A 23,310-nucleotide genomic window follows, 5' to 3' on the forward strand; every position below is an offset into this window, starting at 1 on the left:
CCACCCGCAGTGCTCACTCAGGCCCAGCAGGGAGAGGAGACCCAGGCTGGGTGGACTTGCACAGAGGTGTCTCTGGGCCCTTCCTCTGGCCCCCAGAGGGACCCCAACCCAGGGCCACTCAGCGCACCCCTAGATCCACCCAGTAGCTCTTCAGCTCCTTCTACCTTAATCAAGCTTGCGTTCTCCCAGGCCAACGGTGGCACCAAGCTGGTTCCCTTCTAGCAAGGAGATTCAGAGGCTCACCGCTGCCGCTGGCCCAACTGCAATAAACTTCCAGCTGTGCCTTCTAGTGACACTTCTGGGGCCACTGTGCAGCATCTGGGCATAGGTGGTGCAGAGGACAGGGACCTGGATTGCAGACCTCTATCTCACCTATACCTGCCACTGTGTCCTTACCATCAGTCGTAGACGGAGCAGGATGTAACTCCCTCTCCTTCCTGCAGCCACTGTCCTCACTTGTTCCTGCTCATGCTCCTGAAATACTGCCTGCAGGAGACAGTTGTGACCATGTCCCTTCTCCCTGGGACACATGGTTCTTCCAGCCACACCAGTGTCCACGGCCAAGGCCACCATTCATGTCCCAATTCCTTTTCGATAGACACTGTGTTGATCTTGGTCTCTGAGAGTGTGTTCGTCTAGGATGAGTCTATGAATGGTTCTGGATGTTTAAGCTGTGGAATTTTACACTCCCAATAAGCCCACATCCCCTGCCTCCTGTCCTGCACCCTGTTACAAATGCTCAGGCTGTGACTTTCTGTCATGAAGCACAGAGCCCTCTGCTGGTGTGGCAGGACTTCAGCAAGCAAATAGGGCACTGTGGGCCACCCAGGCTTGAGAATAAACACGGCCTCCCTGAGCTGGGCCCCTGGCATGCGGGGTAAGGGGACACTGCAGCAGGAGCCCACCTAAAGCTTGCTTCTGTGGCACATGTACCTTGTGCTTCTATCTTGGGACAGCGTTCTGCCTGGTGAGCCCCTTACAAGAGCGCTGTGATGTGGCATCTAAGCCACCTCCAGCCATACTGCCCTTGGAAGTGCTCATGGACTCCCTTTCTGCATGTGCCCCCCCCCCCCAGTTACACTGTGCCACTTGGGGGTGGTGCTTCCTCTTGCTTGCAGTTCAGCTTGGCCAGCTTCCCTTGCAGCTGCTGGGGCAGAGGTGGGCAAGCTCATCCCACAGAAAGCATGGTTTTAAGGACAAGAATCTCAGGCCAAGGGTGTTTCCCCCAGGACTCAGGCATGCCCTGGTGGTGATTCTCCTTGAAGATTGTTACCTCTACATCCACCCCCTGCCCTGCAGCCAGTCAGTCAGCCAAGGGCACCAGGGGCTCTGACAAACTTTCTAAACTAAGCGACCACCACTCGGCATTTCCCGTCTGGACAGTGGCAACTCCAGGCGGCACCATGCTGTCCATGACGTACAGCGAGAGTCTGCGGAGCGTAAGCAGCAGATGCCACTCAGACTGGGCCCTGCATCCAGTCCGCCAGACAGACACACTGGAGCTGCAGCGGCTGAGGGAGGTGCGGGCAGCCGCCCAGGCCAGGAACATGGAGAGCTTCCTCCGCATGCACGGCCTTTCCCTGGACGGCTGCACCGCCCAGCGCACAGGCATGAAGTATCGGTAAGGGCTGGGCTAGAGAGGTGGGTGGTCAGGGGGTCCCCGGGATATCCAAGGAGGATTGCAAGGTGGTGCTGCACAAGAGAGGGATACGGCCTTGGAAACATGGGCCACAGTTTTATTATGACTCTGGGTAAATATTTTCAATTTGGAAATTTCCAACCATGTAGAAATGACTCCATGAAGAAATTGAAAGTCTACTGTAGTCCTAGATGTCCAAAAATAGCAATACTGGGTTTAAAGTTTTGTTTCTCTGAGTGTTTTCATGGCAGGGAACTTGGCTGAGCAGGGAAAGGCTGTTTCACTTGTCTCTGGCAACTTCATGGGGCAAATTAGTCACTAGGGGTTGGCTAAGTGTGAATTAGTGAGAACATTTCATGGGGCTAGACAGATGGTTCAGTAGTTAAAAGCCCTGATTGTTCTGAGAAAAGATCTGAGTTCAGCTTCCAGCATCAGAGCAGGACAGTTCAAAACCGCTTGTATCTCCAGTTCCTGAACATCTGCCACCTTTTGGGCTCAGTAGGTACTGTGTGCGCGCGCGCGCGCGCGCATGTGTGTGTGTGTGTGTGTGTGTGTGCGCGCGCACGCGCGCACATACACATATGTATGTATGTGTGTGTATATATATATATATGAATAATATACACACACATACACATGTGTATATATACCCACCAAAAAATTTACAAATAAAATAATTTTTGATGGGACTTGAGAGATAGCTAAGAAGTAACAAGTACTGGTTACTCTTGCAAAGGACTGGGGTTTGGTTCCAGCACCCACCTGGAGGCTCATTAGCATCAGTAACTCCAGTTCCATGGGATCCAGTGCCCTCTTCTGACCTCTACAGGCAAAACACACAAACACATAAAATAAAGTAAATCTGGAAAAGCATAAAGGAAAATACTTCAACTTGCCATCTCTAATACAAACCCATTCTGGAAAGAAAACCCCGGGTTGTGTTCTGTGAACGGAGAGATGTGTCCCTCACATCCTAATACTGGACTGCATCAGCAGGTCACCTTGGAACTGGCTGCAGCTGGCTATAACTGTGGTAACAAAGGCTGTGGAGTAAAGGTTCTGTCTGTCTGAATGACCTGCATGTAGAATAAGTTGTCATAGACTCTCAGAACATTTCTGTGTAAGACAGGCTTCCTTGTGTTCAGCACCCGGGACAGCTCCTGACCACAGCCTGAGGGCCACAGGCCAACTGTGTGTCTTTCCTGTCTGTGACCTCCAGAGCCAGTGGGTCAAAGGGAACTGTCTCCTCCAGTCCTTGTAAGGTCGCCAGTGTTGCATATACAAGGTACCTATCAAATCAGAATCTCAGGTAGACAGCAAGTATATGTTTTCGTATCAGTATATCCAGTGCAATATCTGGCACCTAATGATAATAAAAACTTACGCCTTTATCTGAAGTCACATCTAACCCGGTTTCTTAGGTTTTAGCCCCAGGGTTTGGCCGTTCTCCACTGAGTGGAGGTCAGGCTTGCTCTTTTATCTTCCTCTCTTGTGGACTATGTGTTTGGTCCTTTGGGCCATTGTTTGAACATATGGTTGTAGTTTAAAGAAACAAAACACTTCTGGTGGTCCCTGAGACAGCAGGATTGAAGGCTTTGTATTCTAATTCCGTTGTGAGAGAAGGACCCTCGGCCAGTCTGTGGGCGGCCACGACTGAGCTTATGATCATGATGGAAATTGCTCAAGGGGGAGACGCTGTGCCTTGCTTTGTTTTGTGCTAGCTGCTCGTGAGGATTTCGTGTGTACGAATGTTTGCTGAGAGGATGTTGGCACTAGACCCTGGGCTAGACCCCAGAGATCCTGTATGAACAAGAGGAACAAGGGCCTCGTCCTTATGCCTGCCACATCATGGTGCAGCGAGGCAGGAGATGAAACGAGATGCATAAGAGACATTTCCGTAGCACCACCTCCCCTGAAGCCGTTAAGGCAGGGTGCATTGTGGGGGATCTGTGGCGGTGAGACTGACGTGAGGAGGTCACATGAGATCCAGGTCCTGAACAGTCGGAGATAAATCCCGCTGGAGGACATGGTGCAGGACCTTCCTGTCCCGTTGCAGGAGGTGAGAGAGGACCTTGATTACTGAGCTGGCGAGGGATCAGTGAAGTGGGGAGGAACTAGACTGTGCCTTCCCAACTCTGAGAAAAACGCTCCCTCCACTGTAGACAGTATTTGTGATGATGGGCGTGTGGTGGGCTTAATCTGGTACTGCCACCAAATGTTATATATTCCCTGAAACTAGAACGTGACCTTATTTGGTCACCTTGTAGGGTTTCTGTGGGTGTGATCAGTAAGGTGAAGTGATTCCGGATACTTGAAGGCCATATGATGGATGCAAAGGGGAAACCGTGCCGTTTCCTGGCTGCCCAGACCCAAGTAATCACACGAAACTATATTAACTACAACACCGTTTGGCCTATTAGCTCAGGCTTCTTATTAACTAAATCTTACATCTTAAATTAACCCATTTCTGTTTATCTATGTATCACCACAAGGTTGTGGCCTACTGGTAAGATTCCAGCTGCTTTCTCCTTCAGCAGCTACATGGTGTCTCCCTGACTCCGCCTTCTTTCTCCCTGAATTGAGTTTGGTTTTCCTGCCTAGCTCTATTCTGCCCGGCTTCTTTATTAACCACTGGCAATAAAATGCATTCGCAGCACACAGAGGGGAATCCCACGTCAACAAAGAATGGGAACACAGATACAATCCAAGGAATGTCAGGGAGTTCCCACAGCCACCAAAAGCTGAGTAAAGCAAAGATCTTCACTAACACCTTTGGAGGGAGCTCCTGCCTACCAGCTGCCTGGCCTCCAGGCTGTGAGAGTCAGTCCCTCTTGTTTGTAGCTTGTATGTGACTCTGCTGTGTAGGGCCCAGGAAAGTAGCAAAGATGAGATGATATGTCTCTCTGCCAGAGGCTCCAAAAATAGTATACAGGCTGCACACCTGGGTCCATACCATGTGGGCTGATGTCCTAGGAGACAGCCCACTCCCCAAAGAGGAAGAAGACCAGAAAACAGTTCTTCCATAAGCCGGGAGAGAGCTGTCTCACCAACAGTGCCCCTGATATACCCGGTGACCTTAGTGTTGCTGCTCTCAAACTAGATGACTTGCGCCAGCATTCATTAAAGATCCTAGCAAATCATCCTTCCCTGGTGAACACCTCTCCGCTAGTAAGTGGGTTGAGACTAGGTTAAGTGTTGGCCTTAAATATTAATATAAAAAGACAGGCACTGGTGGGGCATTCTGGAAATGGCTATCTAAGAATTGAGTGTCTCGTTAGCTCTGTTGAACCTGTGAGGTGGGGAAAGCTTTCTATTCTCAGCCCTCACCACTAAAAATAAAGGACAGAGAGCCAGCAGGACAGCTCAGCCGAGAAAATGCTTGCCCGGAAAGCACAAGGAGCTGCGTTTGATTCCCCTGAACCCTTGTTTAATAAAATAAAATAAGATAGACAAGCAATCATGGTAGTGCATGCTGTGATCCCAGTGCTGGGGAGGTGGAGAGGCACCTCTGTGGCTCACAGCCAGCCAGACTAACTTCTGAGAAAGTTCTAGAACAATGAGAGACCCTGTCTCAAAAGAACAAAAAGGATGGTACGTGAAGTTGACCTCTTGCCTCATTATGTGTGTGCACACGCCCACATATGCACATAAGCATGCTTATATATACACATGCATGCCAAGAAATAGGAAGGAGAATCGGATGTTTGGGTGTATCCAGCCCCTCTATGAGTACGGGAGAACTCTCTCAGCTCCCTTCCCATTCTCACCTGGCTGCTACCACAGGCAGCTGGAAGCCGAGGCCCAGACCCTGGATCCGCCGGCCGGATGAGGCTGTTGCTTTTTTTCTTCTCTCTGTGGCTCCGAGAATGAAGCCAGACTCCTCGGTGGCCCTGGGTGGTCCTCCTGCCTCTAACTTCACTTCAGGCTCCTCTCACAAGCTCAGCGCTGCAGGCATGAGCTCCTTCCTCCTGCGTCCCCTTACTCGGGGTCCTGCACCCTCAGGTCCCTCTTCCTGGAGCTCTTCTCCCCACCTTGTCACGTTGCTAAGTCCCTCCCCTCATCAACATCCAGCTCTGTCCCCAGAGAGGCTGTCCTGAGAAACCTTCTAGCCACTACTATAGGCAGAGCTTCCCTGTCCTGACCGCCCACTCCCAAAAAACCCACATGGAGACTTCATATAAATTATAAACCTTCAGCCGATAGCTCAGGCTTACAACTAGCTTCCTGTTACATTTATACTAACACATATTTCTTATCTAGGCTTTGCCTATGGCTTGGTACTTTTTCTCAGTACAGCATGCCCACTTTCTCTCTCTGGGTCTGCTGCCAGCTCCTGACTCTGCCCTCCTTCTTCCCAGTCCTTAGTCTGGTTGTTCCGCCTCTGCTTCCTACCTGGCTACCAGCCAATCAGCTTTGTATTAACAAGGACAGTAACACATTTTCACAGTGTCCAGGATTGTTGCACAGCACACTACACTCTCTGGGCTGCTGGCATCATGCCTCCCACCCTCTCTGTGGTTAGTTTGCCCATTTACCTTGGCCACTTTACTCCTAGAAGAGTCTGCACCTCTGTAAGCACAGGACAGTGCTGAGTGATCCTAACACATTCTCCAGAATATTCCCTGAAGCGTGAATTTTTCTCACTGCTCCCTTGAAGGAAGTGAACAGCACAGGGAGCTGAATCTGGTGACAGAGAGCCCTAGCCCTGGGCCAAGTGACCTTCAGTCACCTGTAATGTCAGGAGTCCTAAGTCTTGCCTTTCTGCTTCCAGACCCAGAGCTGGTACCATAAGCCAGGGAGCCTTGGCAGGTTGCCACCCTAATTGAGCAGGCGGTAATTTGCTCTGTCAGCCTGCAATCACATCTCGCCACAGGGGGTTTCTAGGAAGAGCTGGGAATCCACATGTGTCCTTTTTTTAAAGGTTTATTTTTATTTTTCATGTATATGAGTGTTTTGCCTGCCTGTATGTATGCACACTACATGCGTGCCTGGTGCCCATGGAGGTCAGAAGAGGTCACTGGATCCCCTGGAACTGGAGTTACAGACAGCTATAAACCAACATGTGTATTCTAGGGCTGGAGAGATGACACAGGGGTTAAGAGCACTGACTGCTCTTCTAGAGGATCCCGGTTCAATTCCCAGCACTCACATGGCCGTTCACAACTGTTTGTAACTTTAGTTCCAGGGATCTAACACCCTCACACAGACATACACACAGGCAAAACACCAATTGACATTTAAAAAAAAAAAAAGTGGGTACTTGGAACCAAACTCGGCTCCTCTACTAACAAGTGTTCTTAACCGCCAAGCCATCATCCCAACCCCCTCCATGTGTATCTGAAGGACAGACGGGAAGGAAGGCACTATGGCTAGACAAGGGTGAGCATCTGCAAGAGGAGCTGCCTCGCTCCCCCACGACTGCTAGGATGGGGGAGATTAGAGCTGGGTGGATTAAAACGTGGCCCAAGTCAGGTATTGAAATGTAGGTATCAGTGGGGCACAGACCTTCCTGCCTCTGCCAGCCCCTGGTGGCTGCAGCCATCCTCACTCTTCCTTGGCATTTAGACGTGCCATCATGGTCTCCATCTTCATGTTGTCTTCCCCTATGTGTCTCCAAATCTCTCTCCGTAGAAAGGCCACCAGTCGTTGGCGTTGGGACCTGTGATAGGTAGTTTTATAGCGACTTGACACAAGCTAAAGTCATCTGAGGGGAAGAAACCTCAATGAAGAAAATTAAGAAGTGCTGGGATTAGTTAAAGGCGTGCCCCACTAGCGCCCAGCCGGAAGATCCTGTTTTCAAATGCAGTCTGCTTCACAGGTGTTCAGGATGTCCTTGCATCAAAAGCAGAATCCACACCTTTAGGCTGTAGAACACCATGGAGCATCCTTATATGTCGATGCCTTGGGACTCAATTAAACTTGAACTTAAATATTAACATGAAAGATAAACGCCATGTGACCAAGCAAGCCGCCTGGCCTCTCAGTGTCCTAGCTTCCTTCTTTGAAAGCGGAACTATAGTCACAGCCTCAGGGAGCTCTCCTGAGCGTCTGTGAGGCTATAAAGTAACCTTAGCTCCAGGCCTGGCTCCTGCGGGAAAGCGAATGTCCATCCCCACCTCAAAAGGACCTTCTTCACCTCCGGAACCTACACTGCCCACCAGACCCCAAATCTCCCACTTGGAAATGCAGCTTAACACCATACAGACAAGAAGTAGATGCCAAAGGAAGGGAGGTAGAAAGACCAGGGGGCCATTCTGGAAGAACCAAGCCAGGAATGGGAACTGGGAGCCAGCTGGCAAGCAGGAAATCCCACAGCTCAGAGCTGCCCATGGCCTGTGTCCATGCTGGCCTGCCTCTCCTGGCAGCTGCCACCACAGAGGAGTTGGGTGATCATCTCAGGTGCCAGCAACCAGAGACCCATACCCCTGTGGGTACCCAACCTCTCCAGCCCCAGCTTTTACTGCAAGGCCACAGTGGCAAGAAATGGGAGGGAGGACCAAGACCCCACATCTGTGCCAAGTGTCTACCTGGAAACCAGCTCACCATGAAGCAGCCCCCGCCCTTGGTCTGGCTACAGAAATCCTGGCACAGCTTCTAAAGGCATGCGTTCTCTTGCGTAGATGCCCAAAAGATTTACCCCTAAATAACTCCCCTGATGGGGCGAGGCAGGGCTAGAGTCCTGTTCTGCACCAACCCTCAGAATGTTGACCTTTTAGCGCCCAAGCAATGATGCTGAGGGTGAAAGAGCACCCAGTGTATTGTCTGAACTGAAGCAATGACGGAGAAGCTGACCCTGCCAGCATCTCTCTGCAGGCTGGTGTCCAGCAGCTTCCTCAGGCCCTCAGTGTTCTCAGGAGCACCAGAGACTTCTCTTGGTTGGTTGGTTGGTTGGTTGGTTGGTCTAATGTTGGCAGGTAGCCAGGCCTGTAATAGGGTGGCACAGTGGCAGCACCAAGGTGACCACCAAGGCAGAGACTCAGGCAGCAGCAGGGACAAAGGCCAGAGGCTTTGGAGGAAGGTGACCTGGAGGGTGGGGTAATCACCCAGTTTAGATGTGCTGCCCCCACACATGCAATTCACTTACGTAAAGCACAGTCACTGGCTGTAATGACACACCCCTGTAATCCCAGCTGCTGAGCAGGAGGATCGCAAGTTAAAGGCCTGCCTACACCCCTGTAATCCCAGCTACTGAGCAGGAGGATCGCAAGTTAAAGGCCTGCCTACACCCCTGTAATCCCAGCTACTGAGGCAGGAGGATCACAAATTCAAGGCCTACCTACATCCCTGTAATCCCACCCAGCTATTGAGGCAGATGGATCACAGATTCAAGGCCTGCATAGGCATTTTAGGGAAATGTTGTCTCAAAATATAATTGGAAAGAAAATGGTTAGGGTAGAGCCAATGACAGGGTACTTCCACAGCTCCCAGAGGCCCTGGGTTTGATCCCCAGCACCAGGAATTACTTAAATCCTAGCGTTATATAGTTCGACAATTTTTGTGTGTTCATAGGCTTGCGAGAAAAAAAAAATGACCACAAGCCAACTGGTAAGATGGCTCAGTGGTTAGAGGGACCTGCCACATAAGCCTGGCAACCTGGGTTCAAGTCTCAAAACCCACATAAAGGTGGACGGGAAGAGCAGATGCCACAAAGGCTGTCCCCCAACCTCCACTCATACACCTCCGTGCACACAAACAATGATGATGGTGTGAGATCAAAGTCCGTAATATTTTCGTCACACACCCCGGCCCTCCACCCCCGCCCTCCACCACCGCCAGGAAACTGCTGTATCCTATGTCACTTCCTACTCCCCTCGCACCCTGGCAACAGCCAACCCAGCAGGGTTTTCCCTGTTCTTGGCATCTTGTGCAAGTGAAGTCAGGCTGTGACCTTTTGAAATCTGCTTCTTTCACTTAGCAGCATGGGCTTCATCCATGTTGCAGCATGTGAGGGTTCATCCATGTTGCAGAATATGGGGGTTCATCCATGTTGCAGCATGTGGAGGCTCATCCACGTTGTAGCATTGTCAAAACTTCTTTTTGTGGCTGAGTAGTATTCCGTTGCGCGATGGACCGCGTGTTGTTCAGCCGTTTGTCAGTTGCTGGGCATCTGGGTTGTTGCCATCTTTTGACTGTGCTGAAAAATGTCGCTGTGGACATTTGTGTTCAAGCTCTTGTGGTTTCATATGATTTGCATTCTCTGGGAACATACTTAGGAGTGGGTCCCCAGTTCTGTGGCAACTCTGCCTCTTCCGACCTCACTCATTAGTGTGGCTATTCATGGCACACCCTGTGGTTTAGAGTGACCCTGGAGGAGCAGTGAGCCCCCCCCCTTGTGAGATGCCCTGGTTAGCCAGCACAGGGAAATACATAAAAAAGAAGTCAGGAGGTCAAGAGCTTCTGCTAGACTCATGTGTGAAACCCAAAGCTCCTGCTTAAGCACCCCCTGGCCCGAGAGGTGGCTCAGCAGTTAGAAGTGAGCACTACTCTCACAGAGGACTGGAATCTGATTTTCCACACCTACATCAGGTGGCTCACAGCCCCCTGTAACTCCAACTCTGGGTGCCCCACCCTCTGGCCTCTGTAGGCACCCCCACACACACACACACACATGCACATACCCACATAGACACACGTGCATAACCATAATTAAAACTAAAAATAAGGCATTTTTAAAAACCGTCTGTGGGGACCACTCCAGGAGGTCCGGGCTCAGGACTCTGTGTGTATAACAGGCTCCCCGAGTTCCTGACAAGATCTTGGTGGTTCGGACTGCTCTGTGCCAAACACGCCCCGTGCAGTACTCAAAGCTCTAAGGAATAAAGGGTGTGTGTTAAAAGATTCCATGAGCTGTTAGCCAGAGTTAACTTCCATGTCTCTATTTGGGCTCAGGCTCTGCATCTTCAGGGGAGGCTACAATGCTCGCCTCCTGCAGCAGGGAGGCGAGTGGATGCTTTGCCTTCTGCAACCTTCAGCAGCCACATGCTCCTTAAAAGGTCAGGGTCGTCTTCTGTGAGTTCCAGGGTCCAGGCTGCAGAAGGAATTTAACTGCCCTTCTCCGAGCCCTCCTTCTACCCAGTTTGCTTGGAAAGAGCCTCAGGCTATCTGGAGCGCAGGGCCTCAGGCCAGCAAACCCCTGCTGCCTAAGTGCGCTGCTGGCAGAAGGAACAGAGCTTGGCCTGTGCTGGTTTCTGTAGGCAGTGCCTGTGTGACCTTCCAGAACATCCTTGGTAAAGGTACCAACTCTATCTTCCCAGCCTCTGTACCCAGGTCCAGTTCTACCCCCAGGGACTGGATCCTCTCTTTGCCTTAGGTCTGAGCTCAAGGGGACTAGAGGTTTTGCTGGACTTGGGGTGGGCGGGCACACTATAGGGTCTGTGGCTCTCTCCCACCATGGGAAGCCAGAGTTTCTGTGACAAGATCTTTGGAGTGCATTGTATTTGTTCAGTTGTTTGCTTGCTCGTTGGTTTTGACCCTGAGCCGTTAACCAGGCTCAGGCTCTGCATGCTTTGCCTGCCAAGCTTGACCTAGAACAGTGGTGAAGTCTGAGAGGCTGCCCAGTGAGCATAGCTGTCATTCTTATCGACTGTACCCAGAGGCAGAGCACAAGCTTGGAGGGGGCTCAGCCGATAAAGCACCTGTCACATGAGATGGAGGACCTGAGTTCAGATCCCCAGAAGCCACATACAAAGTCAGGTATGACAGCATGTGCCCCGTGCTTGGGGAAGGGAGTCAAAGACAAGGGGATCCTTGAGACTTGGTGGCCAGCCAGCCTAGCCAAGCCAGTGAACTCCAGGCTCAGGGAGAGACCTTCCTTATGTTGAGGATGGGTATATGAAGGTAGGGGCTCTAGGCCCCTCATTCACTTGTCGGTTCCAAAAGCACATACTGGTGAGATAAGCTTTGCTGTGCGTCTTGGTCCCGTTGTCTCTTTGAGCCAGGGTCTTTCCTTGGTCATGTCCGAGTGGAAGCTTTCCCTCCCCTTTCCTGGTAACTTGTCCCTGAGCAGACAGAGATGAACACCGACTCCAGGGACCGCCCCACTCCCCCAACACACACCTGAGCCAATGTCGCTTACCCAGGCTTGGGGCTGCAGGTCAGCCTGGAGCAGCCAGTGCCAGCCTCCCTCACCCCCAGGGACCAGCAAGGCAGGCGGCTGTGCATCCTGCATCATAAATAATGACTCTTCGGCACCGCCTGCGCCTCTGACGGGGCACTCACTGGCTCTCGGCAGGAGCCTCTGACACCCCATGTGCAGAGCCAGGAGCCAGGCAGGAGAAGCAGCTGCTCTCCCTGAGACCCCTCTGAGCATGCAGTCGCGGCAGCCCTGCTCAACCCCGGGATCCCACCCCAGGGAATACATCCAGCAGCGAGGTCATGAAAACGGGAGTCCACTCCTGTTGGAGGAAGGCAACTGCACCCATCAGTCCTCAGTCCTTTGCAGCCCACTCTTGGAGACTGCCAGGGAAGTGAAGCAGGCAGAACCAGAGCAGGGGAAGCCAAGTGGGGATGGAGGAGATGTGAGAAGAGAATGGACAAGGCTCCTCCCTGCTGGACCTCCACCCCCCCACCCCCATCGTTGACTCCTCTCGGATAAGAGCTTGTCTAGCGTCGTCTGGAAATTTGATGCCATCCGCTCGACTGCGCAGGCAGGTCCTCTCTTGCCCTCAGAAATCCTTTCTCTGAGATAACACCCCGCCGCTTCTTCACCTTCTGGGATAAAGTCTCATCAGAGGCAGGGAAGGGCTCCCAAGGAGCAGGTGACTTCTGAATCTGGCAGGAGCTGAACCGGGCCTCACCATGCAGGTGTCCTTCGTGTGCTCAGAGCACAGCCTGAAGACCCGCGGTCCTGAAGAACGCCTGGGTCGCTCGGCAGCCAGCAGCCCCAGCCCAGGCACCCGTGGACGATTCCGTGCCGTGGCCATGGTAGCCCGGAGCCTGGGACAGCTGTCAGTACAGAGCACCCAAAACAGCAACGACAGCAACGTGAAGCAGCCAGGGATGAAATATAGGTAGGCAGAGCAGCCCGTTCTGTGGGTGGGGACCGGCCTTCCCACCTCCCTGCAGATCCGTCTCTGGAGACCTGAGCAGCCCTTGCCGAGGGCCTCTTAGCACCTGGTAGACCTGCTAAAGAGTAAGCTGAGACTTGGTCAACTCCAAGTCTCTTTTCCTGGGCCACAGAAGGGGGGCGGGTATATAGTCACCATCTTCCTTCACCGTTTTTTATCTCATTTATGGGCTCAGCTCCTAAAGTAAATAACCTCATGGGACTTTACTATACTTTACTGTTTGACCTCAGCCATGCCCGCCCCCCTACCACCTCCTACTTCCACTAAGATCACAGGCCCAGAAGATGCTGGGTCCTTCTCACTTCTGTGTAAGACTCAGAGCCCAAGGAACTGAGCAACTGGGCACCTGAAGAGTGGCTCTGGGGAAAGGGGTGGGGCCTCTCTCCATGGAGTCGCCAGGGAAAGGAGTCTTCCTGGGTTTGTGCAGGCTGAACGGGTCAAGGGAGCACTCTGGAGCCCAGACAGCCTCCTGGGAAAGGCTTCTTAAAACTGGAGGTGGAACAGTTGCTTCCTAGTGACAGTTCAAACACAGGTGGTCACCACTGACTGCAGGAGGGTCCCCTAAGTTCCCGGCTGATATCACAATGAGCTTAAACCTCCCCAGAACCAACACTCAGAAGGTAGACCAGATGTACCTATGCGATGAGGCCACATTGTGGCAAGCACTGGCATGAGGTAAGGGTCCCGTGTCTGAGTAAAGAACTCTTTTTCCATCCTCTAAGCTTGGTGGGAACAATTGGAATGGAATTCCCTGTTCTAAATTCTCTGTGGTTTGTATCTTGGTTTCAGTAGCCATTAAAAGCTAGGACTAAATAGATGTATGTGTGTTTATATGCATGTATGTACAGGTGTATGTATGCATCTATGTGCATATGCATGAATTTCTGCGTGTATTTGTTTGGATTCTTGTTACCTGATGTGACTTTGAAGTCAATCTGAGATTCGCCAGGACTAAACACTAGTGTCGCTGTGCCACGCGCAGAGAGCTCCACGTGATGGGGAAAGTGGATCTCAAAGAAGCCCAAGTGCTCCCAGTGATCATGTGTGTGCAATGTATATGTGCATGTCTCTGTGTGTGCATATGTGTGTCCGTGTGTGTCTGTGTATTTGTGTCCATGTGTGGTGTGTATGTACATGTGTGCCTGTATGTCTGCGTGCATGTGTCTGTGTGTATACCCATGTGTGTCTATGTGCATATATACCTATATTTGTAGCTTCATACTTGTGTCTGTGTGCATGTATTGTCCTTGTGTGTGTCCGTGTATGTGTGCATACACTGAAGACAGGGAGGGTGAGACCCAGCAGTGAAAGGCTTTCAATCTGGACTCCTGAGTTCAAATTCCAGCCCCATCTCTTCTTAGACACAGGGTCCCGTCTGTCTGATGGCAGAGCACAGCCTCCCCCGACGGCAGGACCTGGTTGTGTGTTCTTGATGTCATCTGGAGGGAGGGGGACCATACTCCTGTAAAAGATGTGCAGCCTAGGGGCCGAAAGAAAGGGTATGGAGCTCATGACCCACAAGTCCCTTTAAGGGGTCTCTCTGCTCTCGTGCCTTGTGAGCATCAGCCTCACAAGTGACCACATAACAACTGCCAGGGGCCACAGCTAACATTTGGTTAAGGCCGTGGGGACCAAGGGTTGGCCTGATCCTGGTGCCTCTACCTCCCCTTCCCTCCAGACACCCGAGGTGTACTTGTCCATTGAAGCTTCATGGCCCACAGGGTTGGAGAGAGGCAGAGTCTCCCGAACCAAGGACACAGCTTTTGCCTTGCTTGTGGAGGTGGGAGGAGCATTCTGTCCCGAGGGTCTGATCTCTGACGTGTACTGCTCATGTCCAAATGGCGCCAACATTGCCGTCCCTCAGTTGACACTCCTTGGGACCCTATTCTAGTCAGCAGATGAAGACAAGAAGACCCATGCCTGCCCTTGGGTCCGGAGTCTGGGTACAGGGAAGACCTATGCATGACTGGTACCCCACACCCAGCACAGGGGGTCAACACCAGAATCCCTGTCCCTCACACTCCCTAGCCATAGTGAGGTAGAATGGCCTTGCCTTTACCTGAGCCAGTCTTCGTCCTCCTCCCAGGTGGCTAACATGAAAGGCCCAGAACTCTTTAAAAAAGTCTTTTTTAAAGACTGTTTCCTGGGGCCCTGACACTCTGAAGCCTGAGGCACAGCCTTTGGGACAGGAGTCTGCTAGCCAGGAATCTGCCTTGCCTCTGGCCAAGGTGATGCTGAGAGGCCTCCAGAGGCTTCTTCCCAGGCCTCAGGAGAGAGACAGCAAGCCGGTGAGAAAGGCTTAGGGACTTTGCCCAATTACTTTATAATCATATCAAGTTTTAATTGAAGAAGGGAAATGTGTCGATTATTCTTCCATCCTGAAGTTTGGGGTGACAGCATGGTGGCTGCCACCGTGCAGGCCTGGCGCTGTGATGCTCCCTGCCCTCTCTAGGGAGCCGTTCCCATATAGCTTTTAGCCTGGAGGTGACTGTCCCTTCAGAGATAAAGACAAGAAGGGCATCAGGCCTGGCAGCAGATGGCAGGACTAATACCATCATTTAACAAAAGAAGTTGAGCAGGGAAATTACAGCAGGGAGCAGTGGCCTGGTTTTGCTAAAGTGTCCCTAAGGACAGTAGATGAGGACACCACCCAGAGCCACACTCCCTGACCCACACCCAGGCGCAGGAGAAGAGAGAGGCCTTTTAGGAAGTTCGTCTGTTTCTTGACCAGACTTAAGGTGCATGGCTTCTCGATGTGCTACCCAAAACTGGCAGGTGACGGGCACCTGCTCTTCAGCCACAGGCACAGGTGGGCCCAGCCTCGTGTTTTGAGTCTTCATCTGCCTGCTTCTTGAGCTGCTCTCTCTTCCAGAACATGCGGTGTGTTCCAGCGTGTAAGGACCTAGGTTCGGGTCTCAGCTCCAGCACTACACTGATAAAAGTTTTTGGAGGGTGACAGACAAGAACTTGCCTCCTGACCTGTTCTGGTCAGGAAGTTGCTGCCTATGGTCACATGTGAAGACAGCTCCAGGTTGGCTTCTCAACACCTGGCTCTATCCAGACCAAGTACCCAGGAGGGCCCAGGGTTCTGCAAACCCTGAAATGTTTCAAGCAGGACCCTAAGTGTGTTTGTGACCTTATTCCCAGGGAAGAGATCGGTAGTCTCTATGCACTTGTCAAAGTGTTCTGTGACCCCACGGCCTCAGTGCTGGCCGGCTTTTTATCGGGGTGACACAGAACAGGGTCATCTGGGAAGAAGGAGCCTCAGCTGATAAAATGCTCCCATCAGTTTGCCTGTGGGCATGCTGTAGTGCATTTTCTTGATTAATGGTTGATGTGGGAGGACCCATCTCACTGTGGGCAGTGGCGCTTCTAGGTGGGTGGTCCTGGGTTATGTAAGAAAGCAGGCTGAACAAGCCAGTAAGCAGCGCTCCTCCATGGCTTCTGCTTGAGTTCCTGCCTTGGCTTCTCTCAGTGGTTGGTAACCAGGAATAAGTAAGCCAAAAACAAAAACAACAACAACAACAACAAATCCTCTTCAAGTTGCTTTTTGTCATGGTTTTTATCAGCAATCAAAATCTAACTGTGGCAGCTGTCAAACCTTGCATCTCCATGATCAGTGTGCCCCTTCTGGGCACTTCGGTCACATTCCACTACAGTTCCTTCCTGTCCAGATCTGGCCCTGCAGAATCTAGATGTGATACAATCCTGCCTTTCAGGCTAGCTCCAGATGCCCGGGTCTACGGGTGGCCTGGTCCTGATAGACAATACTCAGGGCACCACTGGCTGAATTCACTGATTTATAACGGGGAAGCCCAGAAACATCCTCTCTCTCTCTCTCTCTCTCTCTCTCTCTCTCTCTCTCTCTCTCTCTCTCTCTCTCTCTCTCGTTTTTGTTTCTGTTTTTCGAGACAGGGTTTCTCTGTGGTTTTGGAGCCTGTCCTGGAACTAGCTCTTGTAGACCAGACTGACCTCGAACTCACAGAGGATCCACCTGCCTCTGCCTCCTGAGTGCTGGGATTAAAGGCGTGCGCCACCACCGCCCGGCTTCATTTCTCTTTTTAATACATAAATATTACTATCTATTAAGTTTGGGAGGTTTGTTGTTTTGGATTTTTATTTGTTTGTTTTTGTTTTTGAGACAGGATCTTGCTATGCAGCCCAGGATGGCCTCAAACTCTCAGCAATCCCCCTGCTTCAGACCTCCAAATACTGGGACCAGGCCAGGCATAGTGGCACATACCTTTAATCCCAGCACTTGGGAGTCAGAGGTGAAATCAGAGACAGATTTATCTCTGTGGGTTTGAGGCCAGCCTGGTCCACATGGTGATTTCCAAGACAGCCAGAGCTACATAATAGAGAAACCCCTGTCAAAAAGAAAGTGCTGGGACCAAGCCACCATGGTTCATTCGAGCCTGTTTGCAGTGTGCATTGATGGTTTTGTATAAAGAGAAACATCTCATATGTCATACACTCTGTCTTGGGCAGCTGCCTCTTTGAGAAACAAAATACACGTAAGTCAATGTCCTGTGACGGCACCAGACCTGGGAATTGTGTGACACATTCTCACAGTAGCCGGCATCCTTGCTGGAAGTGCCCAGCTGGCCCTAGGAGTGGCTGGCCCTTGGGGAGCATAGGGACACATGGGGCAGCAGGAGCCCATGAGAGAAGCGGAGTCCAGCCCTAAAAGGGCAAGGGCCCGGGTAGAGCTATGGCACCGGTCACTCGTCCGCCTTACCGTGTGGGCAGCTCATGCCTCTGTCACCAACACACAGGCCAGGCATGGGTGCTCACGGACCACCGCGTGGGGGCTCACGGACCACCGCGTGGGGGCTCACGGACCACCGCGTGGGTGCTCACGGACCACAGTGTGGGTAGCTTGAGCTGGCTGCCAAGGGGAATATCCCCACTTCCTAGGCTGTCCTCTGTTTGTCCTCTGCCTTGGGCACTCATGAGACCCACCCTACAGCTAGCAGGATGTTTAAGAGCCCCTGATGTGCTGTTGCTCCTGGGGTGGGGGTCCAGGCTGGCCGGTACAAGGACAGACAGATGACCCAGACTGTGGCAGAAGTGTCTCACCCTCTACAGTCTCCTAAGAACAGTAATGATGACCCCAAAGCCTGTCCATCCGCTAAGGTGTGTCCTACCAGGTAGGAGCCTCACTGGGCATGCGAGGTTATTTCATGGGCTGCCAGGCTATGACAGAGTGAGAGCAACCCTGCTGGGGAACCGCAGTGCTGCCCACACCACTGGCCTTTTGGACATCGAAGGGCAAAGGCTCAGATGAAGCAGGACGAACTGCATGTCATTGTTCTTAAGGAGGGACAAATAACCCATAATAGAGGTGGCAAATGGGCCCTCAAGAGCGAGCTTAGCTTTGGACCCTGCGGCCACTCACAGACCCGAGTCAGTCCCCTCACAACCTGTCCATCACAACAACAGCCCTTGTTATTTTCACCATCTGCCCTGGAGGCAGCTCTGCAGGCCTGTGTGAGCCCTGTGTGGTCCTGGGGAACAACTGGCATGTCACCCCCATGGCCGCTTAGCAGAGGCCTCCCTCGGATGATTCTCTGTGCCTTTCAGAAAGCGTTTTGACTGGGTGGAAGCAGGCACGGGCTGGCCCTGGTGCTCAAGCCTGGCTGGCAGCATCCTTCCTACCCGAGCCAAGGTCTGACTCAGTCTTTCTTTTTTCAGGAACCTGGGCAAATCCGGCCTCCGGGTCTCCTGCCTGGGGCTTGGTAAGTACGAGGACCCCTCATGAACAAGGATAGGGGGGCTTTAAACGAGTCGGCCCCACCCTTAACAGAGAGCTACACTGAGAGCCTACAATTCTGGGAGATTAGGTTGCCATGGCAACCAGCAGCTGGGGAAAAAAAAAAGAAGGGACAGAACCTTAGCCTTAGCCAGGAGAGGCCAGGAGAATTCTTTGCACACAGCCCTTCACTCCTATCCAGAAGTCAGAGCAGCCCCTGACACTCACTGAACCAGGAAGCTTGCTTTCTGGCTTCGAAGCCTCACTTCAGAGAGACAATCCCCAGGAAAGACCATTCGGTCTTGCCCTGTTCCTTCCGCTGGATGTCAGCTCAGTCCTCAGAACCCTCTGTTTCCTCCTTCAAGGCAAATGCACTCTTTACCCCTCCTACCCTAACGCCCACACCTAACCCTCTGCAGGCAGAGCCTGTCATCAGGGAAGCACCCTCGGTCCGCTCTCTGGGATGGCACCACACCAACACTAGAGCCCACGCTGGCCTCACACTCAGGGCGGTCCTCCTGTCTCAGCCTCCTCACCTGGCTCCGGATGGACACTTCAGAGGCCACAGCCTTCCTCGGCTTACCCAGCTCTCTGTCCTATAGACAGACTACTGTTAGCTTTGTTTGGAGATTCACCCTGGCGGCCAGGTATCCACACACACAGGATGTGCTCCACACAGACAGTGGGTGGCATGTGGCTGTGTCTGACCCGATGCCCTACGCTTTAAAGTCTGAGCACCCACGAGACTGTTCTCACCTACTGTCAGATTATCTCACCTGAGCCTGTATGTCTCCTTCTAGGAACATGGGTGACCTTCGGGGGCCAGATCACCGATGAGGTAAGACAGGGAACCCTCGGCCCCAAGCACACGGTTAAGTCCCTTGCATAAACTAGGGACTGTGTGTGCTCACGGAAGCCATCGTGGCAGCCTCATTCTCATTGTGTTGGGGGTTTCCTGCCCCCGTGGTCAGACAGGCTAAGGGGTGGTGGCCGAGACAGGTGCTGCACCTGGTGGCACAGCTGAGAACTGTGGGATCCTGGGAGTCCAGGGTTCTCATGGACGTGACACCTGTACCGCAGCTCACCCCGAATTCAAGGCCCGTGTTTTCCCAGTGACAAAGCTGGGCCCCCTCTGAGTATGCCACATGCGTGACCCATCCACACGCACCTGTTAACCCGTGTGGGCTGTCGGCCCACCGTGCTCCTGACCACATGACCACATGTTCCTCTGACTACTGGGAACTGCTGTCTTCTGGGGCTTATCTACTATTGGGACCCAAGGTGACGCTAAGAAAAGCAGATCTAAGTGCTGCCGGTGTCATAGGGCCTGTGGGGACAGGGGTGCCCTTCCGCACAGTGGGAGGTCAGAGAGAGAGCTCCCAGCGTCTGCACCATCTCGGCCCGCTGTGTTTGCCCAGTTTGCTGTAGAAAGGCTCGTGTTTAAAAATTAATAAGCGAGTCCATTTGAGACCTTATTAGCTGCAGTTGCTCAGTTTTTAGGGAAAACTTGGCTTCCACGGAGATTTAAATGCAGTGTGTGGTTTCGTACTCGATTTTTTTTATAACAATAGCTGGTCATTGAACCATTTGTCCTGCGCTCTGAGGCTGATGAAGACTCAGGGTGAGTAGGGAGCTTCTAAGGTGACGCTGGTCCCCAGAGCTCAGAGTAGAAATTGGAGCCCTGGGACACGTGTGGTTTGTCTCAAACAAGTCGGGTCTGACTCAGCCTCATTCCCCGTTCAGGGTGGCTGCTGATAGTCGGTAGGAGGACTCTGTGGAGGGAGACACTAGCCACAGGGCATGGTGTCCTTGTGGACAAGTGTCTCTGTCACCAACAGATTTGTGGTACTGGGAGTATTGATGAATGAATCTCAGATGTCAACTCCAGCTGGCTTTGCCCCCCTCCGTGTCTCAGACATGGATGGGATGACAAGGATAAAGATGCTGGGGGTCACACCTTGATGACATCAACCCGGAGGAGGAGTAGATGACAGAGTTCGGGTCCTGGGAGGATGCTGCAGACAAAAGCAACGTAGTAAAGGAACAAGAACTTTTGTATCAGATCCTGCAATTCGTGTGGGGAAAAAAAATCAATATGCCAAATGTTAGGGACCCCTGACTGTGTCGTGTGATGAGGACAGAGTATTTGTTCTCTGCCTGTTTGGGTAAGAGTCAGTCAAGAAGCCAAGACTACTGTAGACTGCTTTCCTCCCTATCCTGAGAACTTTTGCTTAGATATATGAACCATAAAATTTACCGTGTTAGGGCCGGAGAGGTAGCTCAGTCATTAAAGTGTTCACCAGCAAGTTGAATCCCCAGAACTCAGAAAAAGGGGGGCATGGCAGTGTGTACTTGAAATCCCAGCACTGGGGCAGTAGACATGGGGGGCTCGCCGGCCAGACAGCCTAGCGGAATCTGCAGGATGAATGAGAGACTGAAACGGGTCAGGGCGGACAGTTGAACAGTAACCTAGGAATGACACCCACGGTTGCCCCTTAGCCCGATGCGTAAGTACATACGGGCACCCTTAGACATAATAACCATTTTAATCATTTTAGGGGTGTGGTTCATTGGGTGTCTTCATGTTGCCATGCAGGCGTGATTTCCATTTCCAAACAGAAACTCCACGCCTTCGAGCGGTAACTCCCAGTCCCTGCTAACCTCTAATCCACTTCCTGTCTCTGTGAGTCTGCACTCTGTCTTTGTGAGTAAAGTTTTATCGTCACACACAGTCACACTCATTGGTTGACACATCTGTGACTGCTTCTGCTGCAAGGACAAAGCTGAGTCCCGGATAGGTCATCTAGACCAAGCTGTTTGAGCCGTTAAACATCTGTCCCAGTGGGAAAAGGTTTGAGCTGTGGAGCTGCCATATCGTCGTGAAGCCGAGAACGTTCTGGGGAGGAAGGTGGTGCTGGCTGCACAGTAGCACGCGTGCGGCAGTATTGTTGAATGGGTGACAACTGCCACTGTCCTAGCATTCAGGAGGCTGGAGCAGAAAGAGCCTGGGTTTGAGGAACATTTGGACGACATAGTGAGACCCTGTCTCAGAGTTACCATCTTTAGTTTGATTTATGTGTGTTGAGTGTTTTGCCTGCATACATGGATATGCACCACAGGCAAGCACATGAGGAGGCCAGAAGAGGCGTCAGTCCCCTGGAACTAGAGCTTCAGATGTAACCAGCATGCAGGTGCTGGGAACCAAACCTGCTCCTCTGCAAGAACAGGGGCTGTTAACCACTGAACCATCTCCATCCCCCTCCAAAAAATGTTTTAGGGTTAGTATGGGAAATTTTTCATACAGATTTCAATAAGAATATTTTTTGTTGTTTTTTGAGACAGGGTTTCTCTATGTAACAGTCTTGGCTGTCTCGGAACTCTCTTTGTAGACCAGGCTGGCCTCGAACTCACTGAGATCCAAAATGCTGGGATTAAAGGTGTGTACCGCCACTGCCTGGCAGTAGTACATTTTTAAAAACAGTCTCACATATTCCCAGCTGTCCTTGAACTTACTATGTAACCAAGGATCACCTTGAATTTGTCCTCCTGCCTTCACCCTGCTGCGTGCCGGGGTTACAGGTGGGTGCCGCCGCCACTCCTGGCTTTGTTTGTTCCTGGAAACTGAGCCTAGGGCTCAGGCTTGCTAGGCCAGTGCTCTGCCAGCTGAGCCTCATCCCAGCTCCAGGAAGTATGCATCTAATTTAAAGAAAGCGAGGGGAGGAGCGAAGTTCTCAGGAACCACCTTAAGCTGGTTCCCAGGATGCCCTAGAGACGAAGTACAGAGCAACTGCAGCCTCCTTTCTGGGAGGCAGATAGGATAGGGCAGAAACACACGCCTGTCGAACAAAAAAGTCCTCAGAAGACAAAAATGCAAGCCATGAGCCTCAGAAACCCTCCAGGGAGGCCACATGGCCCCTACCCAGTGGGGTGCAGCATGCAGTGTCGCCCTGGGCATGGCTCGGGCTGCCTGATGAGACACATCTGGGAAAGGTCGTGGTGAAAGCAACAGAACACACCTGTGAACAAACCACACTTGCCCGTGCATTGGCATTGCAGGAGAACATGCCCAGCACAAACAGAGGTTCCTCAGGTGGGCAACTCTGGAGAAAAGGCTCGGCGGTTACATCAGGCCCCAGAGAGCAACAGTAACCTTGCATTTGACATGCTCACACTTGAGCTGCAGCAGAAAAGGCAGCAAAGCTCCCTGCAGTTGATTTCCAGAGCCTCATCACCCTGGTCCTTCTGGCTCTCAGACCCCAGCAGCTGTGGCTGTGCATCAGACACTGAAGTAGCTGCAGGTTTTAGAAATTAGGTTTTAGCACAGCCTGGATATCTTGGATCCCCTGACAAATCAGGGAATCTAGCAGCACCAAATCCACATTCCCATGACCACCGACTGGGCATGGGTTCACTCCCCTAGCAGTGCCCTTCACTCCCAGAGTTCATCAGCATGCACACGTGCTCACACACACACACATGCCATGTGCACACACAAACACACGGACATACACACATGCATGCATGCGCTCACACAGATGCCTCTTTCCTACTGGATACCAGAGAACCAGTCAGGAGGCTGGAACCATTCAGCCGCTCTGGGCTGACTGGGGAGGGAAGTCTGGTGCCTGAACTGCGTGAATAGGTTTGGCCCTCTGAGAACTGCAGCGTTCGGGGCTCTTCTCTCTGCTGTATTTCGGTGGGGGCCATCAGTCACAGGTGTGCTCCCAGCTTCCTTGATGGCCGAACACACCACCAATTGCTGTTTGTTGTGAAACAAAGCTAACCCTTCTGGGAGCTCAAGATCTAGCTGTAACATGAAGGGCCAGGCCTGCTTGTTGTTGGGGTTTTTGTCC

General features: G+C 52.0%; 1 protein-coding gene across 2 annotated transcripts in view; it reads left to right on the plus strand.

Annotated features, from left to right (window-relative positions):
- Kcnab2 (potassium voltage-gated channel subfamily A regulatory beta subunit 2) overlaps positions 1-23,310 on the plus strand; it is an 88,345-nt gene that overhangs the window by 46,503 nt on the left and 18,532 nt on the right. For both annotated transcript variants that reach the window (XM_057784070.1, XM_057784071.1), the window contains exons 4-5: positions 18,400-18,443; positions 19,258-19,295. In XM_057784070.1, coding sequence (XP_057640053.1) covers positions 18,400-18,443; positions 19,258-19,295 — 82 coding nt within the window. The remainder of the gene's footprint in view (positions 1-18,399; positions 18,444-19,257; positions 19,296-23,310) is intronic.

Source organism: Chionomys nivalis, chromosome 11 (assembly GCF_950005125.1).
Source record: "Chionomys nivalis chromosome 11, mChiNiv1.1, whole genome shotgun sequence".
Lineage (NCBI taxonomy): Eukaryota > Metazoa > Chordata > Mammalia > Rodentia > Cricetidae > Chionomys > Chionomys nivalis.